We start from the raw sequence: 22,424 nt of genomic DNA on the forward strand, positions 1-22,424 counted from the left end.
CTCCGCCATCTTCTGCTCTCCCAGGCCTGGGTTTTCAATACCCTCTGCTCTTGGCCATGCTACTGCCTTTCCATGAAAAGAGCAAAACTGAAAACATGAAGCTCTGAGGGAGATAGGTTAGTTAATAAAAGTTACGATTCTGGGAATTTTTTTTTTTTCTGTTAAATTCTTAGAATCCAGTGTTTCTGGAAAGCTTCAAACTTCTGTCGAGATGATGTTCATTTATATGCTACATATGTTACTTTGTTCTGTTTTTTTCTGGGAGAAATACATTATTAGTTGAAATAAGCTGACTGCTTTAATAAAGTGCTTGCAAAGCCTCAGTCTGGTGAACAGTAAAGTCATTTGTATCAGTCATGCAGCAACGTTGCTTTTCAGAAGGATTTTAATGAATCGGGGAATGGAATTTAAGAAAGCAAACAATCCAAGGAAAGTCGCTTATTTTTCTAAAATAGCAAAGCAAAAATTGGAATCGTTTCCAGTCTAGTTGCTGCAAATGTCTGCTGGAGTCTTAAAAATTCTTAGAGTACATGATTTATCATATAGAACAGAAAGGTGATTAATGAGCCCTTCTTTAAGATCTTTTTTATGATCCTATCATCATTATTCTAGTTGTTTAGATAGGCAAATATTCCATGATGTATTCACTGTTAAAATTATAGCAAGTTGACCTTCAGTAACATTTATTTTTGAAGGTATATATCAAAATATACAATCTACAGAAATAAATATGATTACTAAGTAGTGAAATCAATTTTTTTTAAGTATAGTTGGTTTACAATGTTGTGTTAGTTTCCAGTATACAGCAAAGTGATTCAATTATATATATTTATATTTATTATATATCTTTTTCAGACTCTTTTTCATTATAGGTTGTCACAAGATATTAAATATATCAGTAGTTCCCTGTGTTATACAGTAGAACCTTGCTGTTTTATTTTATATATAATAGTTTGTATCTACTAATCTCAAACTCCTAATTTATCTCCTCCCCTCCCTTTCCTCTTTGGTAACCATAAGTTTGTTTTGTTTCTGTTTTGTAAGTAAGTTCATTTGTATCATATTTTAGATTCCACATAAAAGTGGTAACATATGATACTTGTCTTTTGCTTTCTGACTTACTTCACTTAGACTGATAATCCCTAGGTCCATCCAGATTGCTACATTATGCATTATTTCCTTCTTCTTATGACTGAGTAGTATTCCATTGTCTATATACACCACATTTTCTTTATCCATTCATCTGTCATGTGTCAATGGAAATTTAGGTTGCTTTCATGTCATGGCTATTATAAACAGTGCTGCTATGAACACTGGGGTGCGTGTATATTTTCTAATTAGAGTTTTCTCTGGATGTATGTCAGGAGTGGGATTGTTGGATCATATGGTAACTTTGGTTTTTTAAGGAACCTCTGTCCTGTTTTCCATAGTGGCTGCACCAATCTACATTCCCACCAACAGTGTACGAGGGTTCTCTTTTCTCCACACCCTCTCCAGCATTTATTGCTTATAGACTTTTTTTTTCTTTTTTGCTTATGGACTTTTTTAATGATGGCCATTCTGACCAGTGTGAGGTGGTGATACCTCATTGTGGTTTTGAGTTGCATTTCTCTAATAACTAACAACGTTAAGTATTTCTTCATGTGCCTATTGGCCATCTGTCTTCTTTGGAGAAATGTCTATTTCAGTCTTCTGCCCATTTTTTCATTGGGTTATTGATTTTCTTAATATTGAGCTGTTTGCATATTTTTAAAATTAAGCCCTTGTCTGTTGCATAATTTGCAAATATTTTCTCCCAGTCCATAAGTTATCTTTTCATTTTGTTTATGATTTCCTTTGATGTGCAAAAGTTTATAAGTTTGATTGGGTCCTATTTGTTTATTTTTGCTTCTATTCCTTTTGCCTTGGGATACTGACCTAAGAAAACATTGCTATGATTTATGTCAGAGAATGTTTTGCCTATGTTCTCTTCTAGGAGTTTTATGGTGTTCTGTCTTATGTTTAAGTCTTTGAGCCATTTATAATTTATTTTTGTGTATAGTGAGAGGGTGTGTTCTAACTTCGTTGATTTACATGCAGCTCTCCAGCTTTCCCAACACTACTTGCTGAAGAGACTGCCTTTTCTCCATTGTACAGTCTCACCTACTTTGTTGAAGGTTACTTGACCAATAGTGTGTAGGTTCATTTCTGGGCTCACTATTCTGTTCTGTTGATCCATATGTCTGTTTCTATGCCAATACCATGCTGTTTTGAAGACTGGGAGGGGTTTATGCCTTCAGCTTTGTTCTTTTTCCTAAGTCAATTTAATATTAATTTGATTTTGTTAGCCTGTTAAAAAATTATTGGCTGTCAAATATTTTTACAAAGCCTTTTGTTACTTAGATCACTGGCATGATATGATTAAAGGCTATGAATATCAATAAGCTTGAAAACATTCCATGCTAATGTTCAGGGTTATATTTCATTCATTTTAAATTGTGGCATGTTTTTACTATTTGTTGTGTTCATTTTTATGTCTAAAGACCTATCCTGTATGTGGAGTAAGGATTTCCATGACAGTTATGAAAATGACCTTGTTCACCATCTGCTGCCATAAGGCACAAGCTTGAGTGTCAACTGTTTTCAACTATTTGACAGTGTATGTCAATGTATTTATCATACAGCAGGAAAAATTAGTCACTCATATATCCATCTAACCAGAGGATGAGCTAACGGTGTTGTTATGTTCAGTCGCTCAGTCGTGCCCAACTCTGAAACCTCGTAGACTGCCTCACACCAGGCTTCCCTGTCCTTCGCCATCTCCCAGAGTTTGCTCAAACTCATGTCCATTGAGTCAGTGATGCCATCAATGGTTTTATATGGAGCTAGAAACTAATTCCTTTATAAACATTCTAAGTAGATATAAAGAATTATGTGCTCAGTCGCAACCATTAACTTCTCAAAGAATCAGATCTGAATACCTCAGGGAATGCACAGAGGTCATGAGGGTCTAAAAGCTTTCAGTGATCCTCAGGGTACTGTCCTTTCAGTCCAAAATTGCTAGAATTGGAGCTTATGTCTAGTCCCAGTTTTGGACTGTCAGGCATGGTGACCAGAAACACAGGCGTGAGGATCACTGGGCTGAGCCTGGCCACGATCACTGCTGGGGGCTTGAGAGAGAGAGTGTGGGAGAATGGTGGATTGTATGCCACTACCTATCACTCCTGCCAGAGCACCAGCAAAACTTGGGGCAGGAGTGACTCCCTGCCCAAATACCACCCCATTCCATCATGCCCAGTGGCTCTCCACCTCCTCCTGCTTTGAACTTGGTGGGATAAGAAAAGAAGGGGAGAAACAGAAATTCTTATGGTTCAGAGGATTCTGCAACACTCAGAAAAGAAGAGTGAGATTAAATCTACCCGAAGAAGAGCCAAAGCTCTTTCCCCCAGCTTCATTTCCAGCAAGCCAAGCCTTCATTTCTTCAGTTCAGTTCAGTTCAGTCGCTCAGTCGTGTCTGACTCCTTGCAACCCCATGGACTGCAGCACGCCAGTCCCTGTCCATCATCAATACCTGGAGCTTACTCAAACTCATGTCCATGGAGTCGGTGATGCCATCCAACCATCTCATCCTCTGTCGTCCCCTTCTCCTCCTGCCATCAATCTTTCCCAGCATCAGGGTCTTTTCCAATGAGTCAGTTCTTTGCATCAGGTGGCTAAAGTATTGGAGTTTCCTCTTCAACATCAGCCCTTCCAATGAACATCCAGGACTGATTTCCTTTAGGATGGACTGGTTGGCTCTCCTTGCAATCCAAGGGACTCTCAAGAGTCTTCTCCAATACCACAGTTCAAAAGCATCAGTTCTTCAGCTTTTCTTCTTCATTTCTTATCTCAAGTAAAACCCAAAAACTGACGATTGAGTTAAGAGGTATTATTAAATTAGAATCCTTTTTTGGGTAGGAATGGTACAGTTTTCATGGAGTACATGCTAATTCTTGTTAGCGTGTTCTATGACTTTGATCTTCAACCCCATCATCTCCATGAGCTCATAGCTAAAGGAGGTTATAGACATACTAGCACTGTCTTTACAGTCTCTTGCAATTCCAGATGCTACTGGGGCCAAAAGCGACCCCAGTGCTTAATGGAAAAGCTAATGAATCCATACAGGTTTTATTTTTAAAGCCTGCTATTTTAGGTGAATTTTAGTAGATTTATCTAGTAATGTAAAAAGGAGTAAGGCAGTAAAGACAAGAGAAGTGTGAATCAGAACCATGGAACTCTCAAAGACTTGAGATACTCAGCCTTTTGTAAAGGTACAGAAACTTTGCTACTTTATAACATTTGATAGGTCAGAAAGTGTCAGTGATTTTTCTCTCTTCTCCAAAGAGAAAGGGGAGGGAAAGCAGGACATTTTAAAACTGAACCGGGGGCTCCTAGTTTCTCTTCATGAGAACTCTCAGCCTCCACAGAAACTCACAAGACATCCTAATGAAGAAACTCAGGACCTTAGACTCTGAGCTGTGAGGGCTGCAAGCAGTGCAGCCAGGAGGTTACCTCAGCTCGGACCAAGTAAATAAATCATTTGGTAAAAGCCATTAAAGGGAAAGGTTACTGGAAAGTCATAAATGAACCAGCCTGTCTATGGCTGGTTTTGCTAGAATGTAGAAACCATTTGAAATTTTTAAAATGTTTCTCTGGGTATGATTTAAGAAGAGGACCATGACATAACTAACTAGTTTCTATTATTATATCAAAATGAGTTAAAAAAAAATATGATATGGATTCAATGCTAATTCATCTATTCAATTTTATGCTGTTAGGTTGTTGTTTTTAGAACATCATGAACCTTCATTTCATGCCCCAATAAAACTAAAATGTAATGGGTTATAGCTTTTCTGTTTGTTGATTTTTCTCCTTCAAACATCTTTGATTTTCCATCCTTTGAACAGATACTTTTTCCGTGTCTTGCATGTCATTCAAATTATTCTTTTTTCCTGTCTCCCACTCCACCTGTCTCTAAGGCAGTTTCTAAAGTGAACCAGGACTGACAGAACTTAATGATACCTATGAACACTTTTTGGAAACATCAGCACCCTTTTCTTGGCTGCTTCTAATGCACCAGTGTGGTTTCTCCAGCATTGCATGCATGTCTGCTCTATTGTGTCCAACGCTTTGTGACCCCGTGGACTGTAGCCCGCCAGGTTCCTCTACCCATGGAATTTTCCAGGCAAGAATACTGGAGTGGGTTGTCATTTCCTCCTCCAGGGGATCTTCCCAACCCAGGGATCGAAGCTGCGTCTCTTACATCTCCTGCATTGCCAGGCGGGTTCTTCACCGGCTGAGTTACCAGGGTTCTTTTTAGTTCTCCCCTTGCCTCTCGTCTTACAAAACAGGAAATCTGGAGCTCAACAACACAATTGCAGGCTCGTGTCACATCCAAACCGGCAGCTTGTCCTTTCTCTCCCTTCCACTGAACATCATAGGTTTCTGCAGCTTCTCACAGCCATTAGCCAGGGAAGTTCAGCTGAAGGCATCCCCACTGACCATCTTCGTTTATAAGCCACTAACTACCAACGCCTGTTATTGTTCCTCCTCTTCTCCTTCATGTGTCAGAAGAATGAAAGAACTTAATTTTTCTCATCAGAAGACGTTTACATTTCTATTCTACCTCAATAGATATACTTCTCCCCCACTCTCTGTTTCTATAGCAGCTTCTGCCCCAAAGCAATTAATCATCTAAATATCTCCTCTTGGAAACTTGCAGCTACTGTAGCCCATCATCCTTCAAGTCGACTCATTGGAAAAGAGCCTGATGCTGGGAAAGATTGAAGGCAAAAGGAGAAGGGGGTGGCAGAGGATGAGACGCTTAGACAGCATCACCAACGCAATGGGCATAAATTTGAGCAAACTCTGGGAGATGGTGGAGGACAGAGGAGTCTGGTATGCTGCAGCCCATGAGGTCGCAGAGTTAGACATGACTTAGCAACTGAGAAACAACAATCATCTTTCATAGGCAAGTTCTAGTTACAAAGACGAGTTTCTATCACAATCAAACCTTTCAAAAAGATACTGTGAGAAATGTATTGTTTTCTTCTCAGGTTACATTTGTAAATTTTAACCTCTGTAGCATTCTTACAGTATTTAAATGTTCACAGCAAATATTTACCACTGTTCTTCAAAGTAATAGCCATAGTACCCAGGCATTTTCCCTGAAGGTGGTCTTATACCTACTGGTATTAGCTTGTCAATTTCAGACCTTCCTCAAGTAAACAAATGGATCTCCTCCACACAAATGGACGGTGGCAATTTCATCTGCAAAGCAATTTGGGCCTTTTAGATATTCATACTGTCTTACAGAGCATGCAGTTGAAAATCTGATCTCAAGAGGAAGAGATAAAGCTGTTAATTCACATCCTTCTAAGACCTGGTACTACTAGTGTGCTATCAGTTACCCAGATAAAGTAATTTTAAAGTAACATTGTAAATTCTCTCAGTGGAATTAATGGCATCCTTGGAACTTCACTTCAGACTTTCCTGACTTGGATATGGTTATTTTGAGTAGCACCTTTTATTAACCCAACTTTATAGTGCCTGAGCAAGAGGTTAAATATCTCGCTTATCGACATGCTTGTCTTCCATGTAACAGCTACTTCATTCAAAGCCCTTCAAGGGTTTATCAAAATCTCACCATGTTTAACATTCCAGAGAGAACATCCAAGTTGCTTGTTCTTGGAACTCACCTTAAGTTCACTCATCAAGACTGATCACTGTGATAAATATAACGCTAAAACAACAACAGTGAAAATGAATTAGACCATATTGTGCTGAGAAAAATTTATCTAGAATGAATGATAAAACAAAAGCTAGATTCTGAATACCTAGTTTATAGAGTCTAAGAATGAGGAACTACTCATCATATGGTAAAATTTACTAAGAATTTCTTATGCACTAAACCATAACACTCCATATTAAGTGCTATACTTAAGGACTTTCTATTGTCACAGATACTAGGTACAAGATCTTCAAAAAGTCCTATGCATTTTAGGTCTTAGGTTATAGTTAGGTTGACACTGTGTGAACTTAAAGAAAATGTCTTAAAATTTAGGAAAATTACATTACACAAATTTCAGGGTCTTTGACAAAAGAAAGTAAACTGTGTCCTAGAGCTGTCAGAATTGAAGACCTTATCAGCTATCAGAAGAAGATTCACTATTCAATATCTAAAGCTACCATTTGTTTTAGGGAGACATGCAAAAAGGCGCATGATCACTTATGAACATGGATGTTTATGTCATATTATTCAGTCACAGAAACTGTAAAACAGCTAAGTTATGTAACAATAGCAAACTAGTACATGACCTATAGGGCATCCATAAAATGGAGCACATAAAAACACATTGCAGGGAATCCCCTGGATGTCCAGTAGTTAGGACTTGGTGCTTTCACTGCTAAAGGCTCAAGTTCAATCCCTGGTCAGGGAACCAAGATCCTACAAAGCCATGCAGTGCAGCCAAAATATATATATGTATTTATATATTATATTAATTATATTTAATTAATTATATCAATATATTTAATTAATTATATCAATATATTTAATTAATTATATTAATATATTTAATTAATTAAATATATTTAAATAATCATATATATATCAAAATATGACTTGAAATAATTAATACTGTAGGTGAATGCTTGTCATCAGTTAAGTTTTAAAAGACTGTAAAACTAAACAAATAGTATAGCAGAGATCTATTTTACAACTCATATACATAAATAAGAAAAAGACTGGAAGGATATATATTACTACAATAAATGTGATGATATAAAATCACTTTATCTACTTAGTCTTTTTCCAAAATCTATACATTTGCATATGTGTGTATGTATATATATGTTAGTATGTATACATATGGTTTGTATATTCTATGTACATCATAACCAGAAAAATGAATTTTTAAGCTCTAAAAGACTTTTCCAAAAATTGATATTTAAAACTAAAGGCTTATAAAGTGCACAAGGACTTTATTTTGATCCTATACATAAGCAAATAGGTAGCTTGATCTACATGAAACCCTAGAGAAGAAAATAACAGAGAAATAGAAAAATGACACAAAGAAGTGTCCTGTGGGTGTGTCACCACCTGTAGTGTAGCAGAGTAACTGTGTAGCAGAGTAACCCACAGTTCAGCAGTTGTCTAACACCATCAGGGCTAGACTTAGATGAAGCAATGTGTTTGCAGGGGAGGGCCTCTTCCCTGGCAAATGAGAGGAGTGTGTGTGTGTGTGTGTGTGTGTGTGTGTGTGTGTGTGTGTATAGAAGACAAGTAGCCTAAGCCTGCTAACACTATACAGACTGTGAGGAAGAGAAAGAAGAATTTTGCATATAAAGTAAAAGCAGAATTTACGAGATTGTCAGGTGTCAAGACATTCAGACAGAACTACTGGGTTAGTGTTTCTCTTGATCCTTTTTGTTCAGATAAATCCGTTTGATTAAGTTGCTCTCATCAGTCATTGATAAGGGCTTCCACAACATGAGTCCAAATAAAGTAGGAAAGGTAACAAAAATGCATTTTTCAATAAAGGTTTCAAATGAAAAGTCTATTTCTAACATTTCCTTAATATTGCCCCAGTAAGTCTTCCAATAATTTTTTTTCAGAAATGGGTATTTTCAAACAGAAATGTTCAGTTCAATTGTTGCTGTGAAAATAAATCCTTCTGTTATTGCCATTCTCACGCTCAAGCCAGTATTTTAATGGCAAAATGCTGTGTTGGGGAAAGCATGCATGTCTAATTGAGTGGGATATCCTTTCAAAGAAATATAGCAGCTTTTTTATGATGTGGGTCATGAGGCCAAAGTTGGAGAGAAAAGAAACAGGAACAAATGCCCTCCACCCAGTGAACAAAGGCAGCAGAAGAGGGTGGGGAACAGAGCCAGCTGACCTGGTGGGCATCGAGGAACCCCTCACCCCCATTACTTGGACCTCATGAGTGTGTGAACAGGAGAGTGGGGATGTCTCTTCCAGCCCTGACACATTTCATTCTAAGCTTTGGGATCTGAGTGGGGTTGGACAGCCACCGCATCAGAATCGGCTGGGGTGCTAATTGGAAATAATTGCATTGACCAGCCAGGTGTTCACTTGATCACATAGAAGGACTCAAAGGTAACCCTCAGCGCCCACCCCTCAGTGGTGCCCCCACATCTCATCTCTTCTCTGATGCTCCCCTCTGTCGGAGCCTTTCCGGGCCTGCAGTAAAACGAGGATTCTCAGATCTCTTGGGAAGTTGATGGGTGAATTATACACTCGTTTCTCTCTTTATTGTTTACTTTTCCTCCTCTAGCTAAGAGCCTGTGGTTTCAGCTTTTAGCGGTTCTTATTTCCTGGACTCATTTTTTGTGCTTAGTAGATACTTAATGCAGAGGCGACGAATGAGCAAACAGAGGCCAGGCAAGAAAATCCTCCACCACCCACCCCCAGCAACTGAGGGTAAGCCTTGTAGAACTGGCTTCCCCAGACCAAGAACCTGGGAGCCCCTCCAGTGGGCAGCCCTCATCTCAAGAGTCTCTGGGGTTAGGACACTGCCTGAACAATGTCTCTAGAAACGCATGCTTCCTTGCAGGCCTGCCTGCCTGCTGTCTTCTCAATGGGCCCTCGTGACCCACAAGCCAATTGCTTTTGCTTCCAAAATTCAAAACAAATTGGAGACATTATAACAAGTCTTGGGACTTCCATGGTGATCCAGTGGTTAAGACTCCAAGCTCCTAATGCAGGGGGCTTGGGTTCCATCCCTAGCTGGGAAACTAAGATCCCACATGCAGCAAGCTGTGATCAGAAAAAAAAAAGAATCTTTTTTCTTGTCCATCAAGGGAGCCCAGCACTTTCAGCCATTAAAAAGAAAAAGAAGTAAATCATGTAACTTTCACTTGGCTACGTAGAATCAAGATGTTCTTGAAATTCAAAGTGAGCTCAATTTATTTTTTAATTATTGGTATTTCCAGATCTGAAAAGAAGATTGCAAAAAAAAAAAAAAAAAAATCCCTCTGTTGATTTTACCAACCCCAGGCTCCTAGTTAGCCATGAAGCGCTTTTTGTTCTTTTCTCCCCTAATTGCCTTACCTCCGAGAAGCTGGTCTTAACATGCCATCCATCATCCCAGTGGCAAATCAAACATGGCCGTTTAAGCCAACACACTGCTGCGAGCCACAGTGACACACATTCATTTCCGATGGAGGCAGCTGCAGGGGAGCCGCCTGTGTTTGAACTGTGTGGCCTCCCTGTGTAATTCAGGAAATGAGTTTACTCTATCTGTGGCGAGCATCATGTTCACCCGGTTTTGGGAGCAGCCGGCAGGGCGCGGGGCTTGGCAGCACTCCCTCATGCTGGTTAATGCCCCAGCCCCACTCCACCTGACCATGACTTTCATCACACCTGCCACCCAAAAATGCACACCTCTTCCCTTGGGTGCCGGTAATGTCTGGATGTACTCTAACCTGAGATGTGTAAACCCCAGTTCACTTTTTAAAAGACCAGGGTTTCTCGGTGGATCACCTCTCAGCTCCCCTGAAGCTGAAGAATTGATGCCTGTCTTTCGATGATGCTTCCCCCGCCCCCCAGTGGTAAAATGTGGCCCCACGTCTGGTTGTTATTCAATTTGTATTCATTGCTTTTGCCCATCATCTCTGCTGGACCAGGTTCAGACAAACTCAGATTGTTGGGGCTAGGGGGCTTTGGTAGGTGTGCATTTACTTCGATCAAGGGAGGGGATGTCAGAACCAGCCCAGGATCAGAAAAGATGGCAAGCCCGTGGTGAGGTTTTGTTATTTTGCATATGGTGAACCATCTCGGAGGTCATAAAGCGAGGCCTCTGTCCTCTGGTACAGCAGCTGGGTTTACACAGTATTTCCAGATTGTTTATTTTGGCCCAGAGCCAGGGCGACATCATTTTTCCATTATGCTCATTTGACAGATGAAGAGGAGTGGGGAGGGGGACTTCATGGGGCAGGTCTGTGATTTCCTTGTTATTTACGTTAGAGGGACTTTTAGAGTTCTGAAGATTATGAACCAGTCCAAATATAATGTCAGTATGGCAAAGCTAGAAAGAGCCACTGCTTTTGCAAAAATCTACATCGTGGGCAGTAAAGCAATATCCATGGATGACCTCAGCTTGTGGCCCTGTTGGGTGCATAGTTTGTCACTGTTCAATCTTGCATACAGACAGGTTGCTGGTAAATGATATTTAGCATTACATTTAAAAAGTTACGGGCTTTCCTAGTGACTCAGATGGTGAAGAATCCACCTGCCAATGTAGAAGACCTGGGTTCTATCTCTGTGTTGGGAAGAGTCCCTGGAGAAGAGAATGGCTACCCACTCCAGTATTCTTGCCTGGAGAATTCCACGGACAGAAGAGCCTGGCGGGCTACAGTTCATGGGGTCGCACAGAGTCAAACATGACTGAGCGACTAACACACACACACACATACAAAAAAGTTAAGTTCTCAGTGTTTGCTTGGCAGTGCCCTGGGAAAAGCAATGAGGGAACCTAGCCTGCTTGCCTTTGACTGGCAGGCATCCTATGTAGACAGGAGCACTTGGTGCTGAATGGAGCCTTTCCAAGGTCATTGTGGAAGTTGTCCTTTGCAGTTCTTTCCTTGAGGATACTCCCAATGGGCTGATCTGAAGTTCTCCCCCTAGGGAGCGTGCAAGACTAGCCAAAGAGCCTCAGTTTAAATTATGTTCACAGCAAGCCCTTTGCACTTGGGTCAAGTGCATGCGATCTGAATGAATGTTTTCCTTCTAAATGAAACATTTTCTTTTGCTGTTGGAGAACTAGCAATTAAAAAGTACCCCAAATGATGACAAATTAAGTAATTGAACAACATTAGTATAGAAAAATTAAGTCACAAAGATATTTTATTGCCCCAACAGTGTTTAGATTTTTTTAGTGAATGACTGTAAATAATACATGTGACATAAACTCGTTAGCCACAAGGTCATGGTGTGTATTATATGTTTCTGCATAGGTATTAATGTTTGTAGCAAAAGTCCTTTATTGCAACATTTCTTATTCAGTCGCCAAGTCATGTCTGACTCTTTCAACCCCATGGACTGCAGCACACCAGGCTTCCCTGTCCTTCACCATCTCCCGGAGTTTGCTCAGATTCATGTCCACTGAGTTGGCGATGCCATCCAATCATCTCAACCTCTGTCATCCCCTTCTCCTGCCTTCAATCTTGAGAGGCCATCCAACCATCTCATCCTCTGTCTTCCTCTTCTCTTCTGTCTTCAAGCTTTCTACACATCAGGTGGCCAAAGTATTGGAGCTTCAGCTTTAGCATCAGTCTTTCCAATGATATTCAGGGTTGATTTCCTTTAGGATTGACTGGTTTGATCTCCTTGCTATCCAAGTATCTGAGCAAACTCTGGGAGACAGTGAAGGACAAAAAAGCCTGGCATGCTGCAGTACATGGGGCCACAGCATTCTTCAATGGAGTGGCTCAGAAAAGCAAATAATGTTGCCTTTCCTGAAGGACCTATAAGCCTAACCTCCCTTATCAGCTTACCCTAGAGAAATTTGATTTCTAGACATGGAAAGTTTGCTCAGGCAGGACCTTCCACTAAGGAAAGAATTTAGCAAAAAAAAAAAAAAAACACATATGTACAGTCAACACCAAAAGTTGCCCTCCGCGTTAATCCAGTCTTACAGATGGATTTAACATACAGGTTTCAAATCAACAAACCTTTATTGAGGGTCGTTATGTGCCAGGCGTGGAGCTGGGCACTGGGGATCTAAAAATGAAAAAGACACAGTCTCTTTCAGTCTGAAAACATTTTTGCTGGCTTGCACGTTTTTCACCAGATCCTCCCAGACTTACCAAAGCATTCCCCTTGACTTAGAACACTCAAGCCCTTCTTTTCAACCAATGTCCTTAATGCCAGAATACACACAGGGCAAGGAGAAGTGGGTGGTTATAGATTTCCACTCAATTTGGAAATTAACAGCCAGTGATGAAGCAAAAAGGTGCTAGACTGGGAATCAGAAAGCTCGATTTCTAGTTTCAGGACAGTCACTCATGCAACCTCCAACCAGTCCTGTGACCTCTCGTGTCTTCAGGTTAAATGGGTTGTTGTGAGGATAGAGTGAAAACGCGTTAATCCACAGAGCTCTATGCAAATGAAAGGGATGCTATTTTGATGGGTTGGGGAAAGAATGTGGGGGAAGGCTGGTTATTGAGCTGTTTATACCTCTTTTTATAAAGCTTTAATAATGCAGAAAGCTGATCCAACTCAGCAGTCTTCCAACTGACCTTATTGTATAGTCAGGGTTTTTTTGTCTCTGCCGACATTGGAGGATCAACGGCAGAATTTTCTGTTATTGGGGGTCGGCAGTGTAGAAAGGGGTCCCCACTCAGACCACTTCTCAGTGAGAAGCCAGAACTTGGGAGCCTGGAAGAGTTTGTCCTCACACAGTCCTGACTGTATGGCTGACTTTGGACATGTCTGTAAGGGAAAAAACCATCCTTCTTTTGCTATTCAAATAAAGAGATCAGAAGTTGTTTTCTGTTCGCTTGTTTGTTTGCCCTTCTGATCATTTCACAGCTCAAAGCCAGTGCCTACTTTGAGGAAATTTTCAGCAATTATTATGATTTAATAGGCCTTCTTTGGCCAATCCCTCAAGGTAAATAAGAAAAGTGAAAAAAAAAAAAATTAAAAGCCTCCTGAAACCACAGCTTTCCTTTGCCAAAATGTATTTATTAATTAAAGGACAGGGGCAGGAAAACATGACATAGCCAGCACTGTCATTCCCAAAAGGCAACTGAACCACAAAGCTAAGCACTGGAATTTATAGACTCCAGTGGGAGCTGAAAAATCCCAGATGTGAGGGTAGACCCGGCATTCATGGGTCTCTTGAGGATTTTCTATGAGGCACGCTCAGATACTGCCTTTGTCTACACTTGGCTGTGTCTGCACCTCACAGACACAGCCAAGCCTTCTTCAGGTCTGACTACACCCTCTTCCTTCTGTTGGTTTCTTTCTTTCACTCCACAAGCATGAGTGGAGGGCGCTGTGTTTCCCTAGGTGCTGAGCTGTGAAAGTACAAGGATAGAGGGGGTACCACCCCTCCCCAGACATTCTCCGCATAACAGGCTCCATTAGGAGAGCAGCTAGGTGGAACTGGTGGAAGACAACAAATCCAGGGAAATTTCTTTTTGAAGTTACAAGGTGGCTCAGAGGCCTCCTAAAAGTTTTCCATCTTTTGGAAGCATACACACACATGCACACAGAGATGTACCCTATACGTTTAGGCTGGCACACATAGCCGATCTACATGATCGAATAGTTATAGTAGTTATAAAAGACCCAACTCAGGACTTCCCTGGTGGTCCAGGGATGAAAGTTTGATCCCTGGCCCGGGAAACTAAGATTTTGCATACTGCAAGGCACAGCCAAAAAATTAAAAAAAAAACACACACAAAAAAATAGTCACTACCCTTGAAAAAGATTGCTTCTTTAAAAAAAAGACCCAACTCCATGTGGAGTACTTAAGACAAGCTCACTGGGCTTGGTCCCTCTACTAGGGGTTTCTGACCAAGGAGAGGAAACACTGATGCCATGAAACCAAACAGAAGGAAATGCCCTGTCTGCCCCAGTGGTGAGCAGGCCCAAGAGCTGATACTGTGAGCTCCGTCCAACCATAAGCAACAAAAAGGGTTAAGAGTTTGGACTCAGTAGTCAGACTGTCTCAGACCCAACTTGCGGCTTCTCCACTTACCAGCTGTGTGCCCTTGAGCCAAGGTACGAAATTCCAATGTCACATCTGTAAAATGGTGATAATAAGAGAGCCTGCCTCACTTTGGAAAGATTAAATGCATGCTAGATAACTTAGCAGTCCTTGCACTGAAAAAGCACTCAGAATGCCCAAAGATGATAATGATGATCAAGTCACATTCACTACTGGTAACTCCTATGCCTGGTACAGAAAACTCATTCCATAAATGCAGAAAGTAAGGAGCAAGGGTGACATAAATACACAAATGAGGATAGGATACACAAATGAGCTCAAACTAGAGCCTTAATTTGGACACAAAGCACTTGCTTCCTAGGTTTCTGTAACTAAGAATTTCAAAACCTTTTAATTGGAAGCCTAAAATTCAAATTTCTGTAGCAGCCAGGCAGGTAACATAAAAGAATGAACTGGCATTTAGAGTCTAAGACAAAATGGAGAGCTGTGACCTCCAGCAGTGAGGGGTAGCCCTGCTCAGCTCCAGAAGAATATCACCTCACTTTGAGAGAAGCCAGAAATCCAGACTTCCTTGTGAAATAGACCAAATCTTAAAACAACTAAGTCAATTTCTTTAAAAAAAAAATTACCCCTAGGTCAAATGACACATAGCTGGCCTGTCAGATCTCAGACTGCCCACTTGCCTCCCCTGCCTTAAAGGAAGCTGCTCTGTATTTGAGTCTTCTTTTGAAATGTTCGCCAGGGGGCCCATGAGACGTGAGCCCCTCAACATCATCTCTGGGGTCCTGCTTCTCAAAAGATGCACGTGGAGTTAGGTCTCCACTTCTTGATGGTTATGCTCGACAGTATATATCCACCTAACGAGGGCTGCCTCACTCCCAAAAGGATGCTGATAAAAAGTATGGATTTTTAAAGCATGATTGTTTTCTGGCTGAAATAACAACAGTCTCCAAAAATTCCTTAACAACTTCCTCTAGTACTGCTATTATGGCAATCTGGAGAGAGGCTGATTCCATAGTTCACGTAGCTTTGTTTTGTTTGGAGGGAAAGTCTGGCATTTTACAAAAATGTAGAACACTTAGCACTGGAATGACTTTTCCATAGCGCTGATTATTGTAGAGCAAGGCACTTAACCATATGTCTTCGAAATGTGATTTTAAAAATTCTCTACTAACCATAAAAGGCAAACTGCCCTCTAGTCTTTCCATATGAAGGTGATAATTTTCTGCAGGCTCACAAAAGCTGCATGGGTTATAGCCCAGTACTTAGGGGAAACCTCATCACAAATGAGAGACCTGGGCTCCAATTCAGCTCTGTCGCTTACTCGCTAGCCATGACCTTGGGCAAGTCATTCAATTTTCAAGAGCTTCTATTTCCCCAACTGCAAGATAGGGGCCATGACACCCCACAAGCTGATTGGGAATATTAAATAAAATAACATACATATGGGCATAATCCAAACCCATAAGAGATATTTGCCATCAGTGTTGATTGAATCTGAATCTCTGCTTCTCCTACCATAAAATAGCACTCCTACTTTTTAATTTTTTTTTTTTTAGCACTCCTATTTCTGACCATGAAATAACCCCCTGGCAATGTCATTTACCTTCCTATTATTTGGCAGCTCTGTGGAAAACAAAAGGACTGAGAAGCTATAACTGTTTCATATAAACTTTAGGTTTTGCGTCCACAGTGGTATGAAAACTAGAGGGTGGAGAATTGTATGAAACCAGTCAGAGAGGAAGAAAGGGAGTAGGGAAGAGGCAGGACCGGAGACCTGGGAGCACTAATATGTAAGGGACAGACAGGGAATGAGCCCTGGGCCTGGAGCACTGAAGGAGCAACCAGGAGACCAGGACCACCAGGGAAACGCTCCTGTAGACGCCACAGGAAGGCAGTTCCAAGATGGCGTCTGTGGCCGTCGGTGCTGTGAGGTCATGCTAAGAAGTCATAGAAGGCCTGAAAGATGCCACTGAGTTATCAACAAGGAAGCAAGAGCAATTTGACTGGACTGGAGCACCGAGGGGACAGAAACCAGGTTTTGCTGAGTCCTGTCGTGTGTACATGTTGAAAATCTGGTGACGACAAATTTAGACAACTGACCTTCCCTGGTGGCTCAGCTGGTAAAGAATCTGCCTGCAATGCAGGAGACCTGGGTTCGATCCTTGGGTCAGGAAGATCCCCTGGATGTCCATATTTTCAAATTAAAAACACCAAGGTGATTAGAAAGTGGTGAGACAGCCTTTTTCTGTGCTTCCTTCTGAAAGTAACAGGAAATAAAAAATGAAAAGCAAGTAGATCTTGCTGCTTAAAAGACTGTATCACTTATAGTTACCACTGAATCCTGATCAAGCTCCATCAGTTCACATCTCGCAAAGGGGATGTTAGCTAGTTTAGGTGTAGTCATCTTGTGTTGATAGTAACACCTGGAATACGACGAAATCTTTCCCAGCGTTGCTGGGAAGCCGCTTTTCCCTTCTAGTCCTGGTATGTTGGTTGAGTTTCTTTCCTTGGGAGCTGCCAGGGTCACCAGGTAACTCAGGACCTCAGCACCATCCCCTCTAACCTGGGACATCGCAGACTATGGCTCATGTGCAACCCCGCTTCTTTTCCAGAGCATCGGAAACTTGGAAACATGACTGTGACCGTGAAGAAGACTGTCCCCTCTGCCGAGGCCGTGCAGATTCTCTACCAGCGAATGAGATACGAGTACGAGTTCTACCACTACGTCAAGGAGCAGTTCCACCTGCTGAAGCGCAAGTTCGGACTCAAGTCTCGCGTCAGCCACCCGCCACTGAGACCCCAGTTCTTCATTCCAACCCCACTGGAAACCGAGGAACCAATCGATGACGAGGACCAGGACGACGAGAAGTGGCTGGAAGATATTTATAAGAGGTGATGCCAGTGCTGTGTTGCCTCCAGTGGCTTAATCTCCCTTTCCAGAAAGTTTGTGTGTGTGTGTGTGTGTGTGTTAGGGGAAGAAAAAAATCCTTAAGGGACGAAATTAATGCTTCACAGCATTAAAAAGAACAAACGTTCCCACAGGTTGGGGTCATTGGGAGATGCCCGGTTTTGCGGGTTTTACTTGTTTTAATTTTATTCTGTGTTTTTCTGGCTCCTTGGGTCCTTCCAGGGTACACTAGACAGCTCCATCACAAGGCATCTTGTCATAAAATAGCTTTTCTTCCCCTAGTATACATGAGAGAAGAGGGAGAAATAGAGCCTACAGCCCAGTAACTCATCATTTGTCACCTATAAAAGTATTACCTCAGTGGTTGAAAATGTCCAGACTTGTATATTTCAGTAAAAACACAAAACCACTGCAGAGACCAGGAAGCCTAATCTAGAAGGCTCTAAGAGGAAACAGTAAGACAGATAAGGACATCAGAAAGGGAGGATGTCCCTGGATAAGTGGTTCCTGCCCGTACGGGTGGAATTCTGCCCCTGGTCCATCTTGGGGGACACTTTCGCCCAGAGCAGACCACGTATTGTCTCTGAAAGAGCAAGTCGGCCTCTGCCACACCCTCGATCAGTCCAGAGCTTTGAGTACCTCTCAAGGTCAAAGTACGTGGCAAGCTCCATTGAGACATTCTGTTCACAAACTCCGTTCTGCCAGACTTCAAAGTAGCATAGCCAGGAAGAGAATCTGTTGGCTGTGTAAGGAAGAGCACAGGCAAGACAGATCGACTCTGAAGGGTGTGTGGCCTAGGCAAATGGCATGACTGTGTCCTTCCCCCCTGCTATGAAACATCTCTCATCAGCGTTGTTTTACCTGGAAATCCAGGAACTGATTGTAGCTCTGACACTTGATTCCTGTGGCCTAAGTTCTAAACCTGACCACAGACAGGGCATGATCTATCAGGCACACCCCTGGCCAGCAGGGCCCCAAGTAGCTGATACCTTCACCTTCTGGTCCCTTAAGAGGTATATGTTTTGGGTGGAAAGTGATACTGAGTTCTGTGCAAGCAGCAGTCAAACTGAAGTCCACTTATTATGGAAGCAGCTCCCTCCTGAGAAACCCTTACTAGAAGGTCAGTAAGAAAAGCAGGAGCTTCTGGGTAAGAGACTGCTTGGCCACCTTCATGAGTAAGTGTCCGCCCCCAAAGTGATCTGAGTAGAAGCTAGGCAGGCCCATTCCTCCAAAATATCTCCTCCCCAGCCCGTTCCCATCACCTGCCCCCTCTCTGTGATGCCTTGGTTCAATCATCAGCAATCTATTTCTTTGAATTTTGAAATATCTTCATCTGTGACCATCCCCTTCCAAAAACACGTATACTTCTGGGCAGATAATACATAGTCAGCCTAGAAGCATCGGTGCAGGTGGTGGTGGCAGACAGGATACTAGGAACAAATTTTGTCTCCTTCAGGTTTTTTCCCCTACAGCCAGCCCTTCAGGAGCACTAGCAAAGTGAATTGGGAATACTTCACAGTAAATAAGACTCAGACTTTACACAAGCTACACATTTTCTACTTTTCAGAAACCAACAAGTCTCTCTAGAATTTTTTATTCATTCACTAAAATTGGACGGTAGCCAAGATATAAAGCAAGTCATTTGGAACCTGTCAAGTGTGCACTAAAGCTACTTTATCATGAGATGTATTGAGAAGGCTCCACCCCGCAGGAGTCCAGTGAAGGCTGGGACCACAGAGGCACAGAGTCCAGCACTTGGCCACTTGTGGGCCTCCTTTCTGTCTCAGAGAACTGGGGCAGGAAAGTGATGCAGGGAAATGTGCTTATAAGAGGAAATATCCTTTGTCTTGTTTAGAGAGACCAGGGCCCTATTGTTAGGCTTACTTTAAAAATCAACCCAGAGAACAGCTATCATAGTCAACATAAGAGCAAGAGCTGTTGCCTGGTACATTGTGAGTCACTTCTTTGAAATTGCCTATAAAGAACAATCCTTAGTTTACACACTGTGCAATCCCACTATCTGAAAATAAGGTCTGCTGAGTGTTCTCTGTTGTTGTCAGAACATCAGGACAATTAGTCATCTTTAAAAAATGCATCCTTTTAATGCAAGTGCATGTGAACACTTCTACCTGTGTGTTCAAAAGCAATTATTGTCAGCAGTGATCACTGTAACATCAGAGGCTGACTAATTTACTTACCAGGACTTGATGTAATTTTGTCCCAACAAACAGCCTCTGGGCCCTAGAAGTCAAGGCACTTCATCAGTTTATTTGGCACACACGACAACATTTCTTTGGCCCTGAGCCCAACACAGTTTGTACTTCATGAAATATATTGTACATTTTACATAGTTTAATTTAAAAAATACATTTTAAGCTGGTTGATCTTTGACTGCCTTATTTATTATAACCTTTCAGCACATTCCAAGGTTTTAGTTACTCAGGAAGGAGTTAATTAAAATGATTTTATTTTGGTCTGATGGATGTTTTTTAAAAGGAAAATTATTATTATGAACCTTCAGCCTACTTTCCTTGAGTGCCCTAAAAGTGCTTGTAAATTGTTTTGGGTTTTTTTTTTTTTTTTCAAGAAGAAAGAAAAAATGTGTTTGACATTGATGGAAATTCAAAAGTATATATGGAACTGAAACATTAGCTTAGCTAAAATAAAAGCAATCTGTGTTTGAGATGAAGTGTTCCTTAACTTATTCATTACCCTTGTAAATAAATGAATATAAATAAGTTGATATTTTTTTCCATTCTGTTGATAGCTGGAAATAAAAGTGCCTGGAGATTCTCACTGCCCCCTCAGCCTGCTTAATGGGCCAAAGCTTCTTCCTTAAGATGTGATTTGGGGAAAGATGAATTGTTAAAAATCTGGAAATGCTCCTGTGATTAGATGACACTCAGCAACTGCTGCATTTGTTGTTATGTGACCAGTTGGTCGGGTGTCAGGGTGCTTGGTTGGAATCCTCAGCCTTGACAGGAGGGATCTACGCTGCCTGCCTGTGGCCGCGTGGGAAGATAAGGCTTGCCATCTCAGGTAGTTTGGTGTGTGCCCTGATCTCTTTCCCAAGACGCAGCGCCTCCACAGCTGGATGACTCTAACCTGCCGAGTGAGCAGCTTCTGATCCGGAAATGCTCTCCCTGAGAAGTTTCTCTGGGACTTACAGAGAGACAGGGAATCTCCATGCTTTCTAGACACTGGACACTCCAGTCCAACTCCACGTGACTGTTTTGTAAAAGAAAAGAACCAGAATCTTGGTACTAAATGAAAGCAAAATCTGTTAGGGTAAAATATAACATGCTTTACTTCAAGTAAGAATCTGAGAGTCGTAAACAGCAAAGTGATAAGTGGTTACCTTTCTTTATCACTTAATTTGTCTGTGACCTGGTCACGGGCTGTTTGAGTGCACTTTCAAGGCAAAAGGACTAAACAAAACTAAGATTCTGTCCCACTCTGGAGCTGCTTGTGTGGTCTGAAGTTCTTTATAAATGGGCTGTTACCTGCAGGCCTATCCGATGAGCTATTTGGCCTCAAATGAATTTTATAGGTAATGGCAGTATTTCTTAAAAGGCAAAATGATGACCTATAACCATTCAGGAAAAAGATTCATGTCAAAATGGTGAAACTCCCTTCAAGTAAAAATAAAGATTTATGTTACTAAAATAACTTACTTCCATCTGGTAACAAAGAAAAAGATTTTTTAAAGTATTTTGAATATCCTGCAAAAAAAAAAAAAAAAAGGCAAGTTTAAGCTAACACCAGGGTTAAGAATCTGTTTTTTAAAAAAACACATGGAGCTTCTTTCACAGCTCAGAAAGCTCACTGTGGTGTAAACCAGTGTATTCGTTTGCTAGAGCTGTCATAACAGAGTTCCGCAGAATGGCTTAAACAACAGAAATTTATTTTCTCACAATTCTAGAGGCTGGAAATCTGAGCTCAAGATGTTGGCAGGATTGGTTTCTTCTGAGTCCTCACTCCTTGGCTTACACGTGGCCATCTATTCCCTGTCTTCAGTTGGTCTTCACTCCACATGCCTTCATGCTGCTAAGTCGCCTCAGTCGTGTCTGACTCTGTGCGATCCCATAGATGGCAGTCCACCAGGCTCCGCAGTCCCTGGGATTCTCCAGGCAAGAACACTGGAGTGGGTTGCCATTTCCTTCTCCAGTGCATGAAAGGGAAAAGTGAAAGTGAAGTCGCTCAGTCGTGTCTGACTCTTTGCGACCCCATGGACTGCAGCCTACCAGGCTCCTCCATCCATGGGATTTTCCAGGCAAGAGGACTGGAGTGGGGTGCCATTGCCTTCTCCTTGTGCCCTCATGTCTATATCCAAATATCCTCTTTTTATAAGGACCCCAGTCTTACTGGATTAAGGCTCACCCTGAAAAGACCCATTTTGTTTTTAATTTGACTCCTTCTATAAAGACCCTATCTCCAAATATTAATCACATTCTGAGGTACTGTGGACCAGGGGTCCACATGTGAATTTCGTGGGGACACCATTCAGCCCATAACACCCAGATTACAGCAGAAAAGTTAGAGCAGATGAGAGACACAAGCCTGAAAAATCACAGACTGCCCCCTCCCCCCAGAGCTGCAATAGGATCCAGCAATCGTCAGGTCCCTCATTTCCCAGATGAGGAAACCAAGATCCAGATGGAAGATGTAAACACATCACAGGCTAACTTTTTCCACTCATATTAAATAGTTTGATTAACTTTTGAGTATCTATCAAACTAAAACTCTAAAATGGTCAGAGAGCCAGAGTCCATCTACTGACCTAGCATCAGTAGAAA

At 41.6% G+C, this 22,424-nt stretch overlaps 1 protein-coding gene and 1 long non-coding RNA gene across 2 annotated transcripts in view; one reads left to right on the top strand and one right to left on the bottom strand.

The window, feature by feature from the left end:
- UST (uronyl 2-sulfotransferase) overlaps positions 1-20,311 on the top strand; it is a 318,507-nt gene extending 298,196 nt beyond the window's left edge. Inside the window, exons 8-9 of the mRNA XM_081529921.1 lie at positions 17,333-17,612; positions 19,196-20,311. Coding sequence (XP_081386047.1) covers positions 17,333-17,612; positions 19,196-19,295 — 380 coding nt within the window. The 3' untranslated portion in view covers positions 19,296-20,311. The remainder of the gene's footprint in view (positions 1-17,332; positions 17,613-19,195) is intronic.
- LOC145521389 (uncharacterized) lies at positions 12,699-17,398 on the bottom strand. The gene is made up of 4 exons (XR_014065363.1): positions 17,053-17,398; positions 16,821-16,974; positions 14,748-14,792; positions 12,699-12,763 (listed from the first exon to the last, which is right to left on the bottom strand). It is a non-coding gene; the product is annotated as an uncharacterized LOC145521389 (long non-coding RNA).
- Positions 20,312-22,424: the final 2,113 nt, after the last annotated feature.

This window comes from Giraffa tippelskirchi, chromosome 9, assembly GCF_054371585.1.
Source record: "Giraffa tippelskirchi isolate mGirTip1 chromosome 9, T2T-mGirTip1v1.2.pri, whole genome shotgun sequence".
Lineage (NCBI taxonomy): Eukaryota > Metazoa > Chordata > Mammalia > Artiodactyla > Giraffidae > Giraffa > Giraffa tippelskirchi.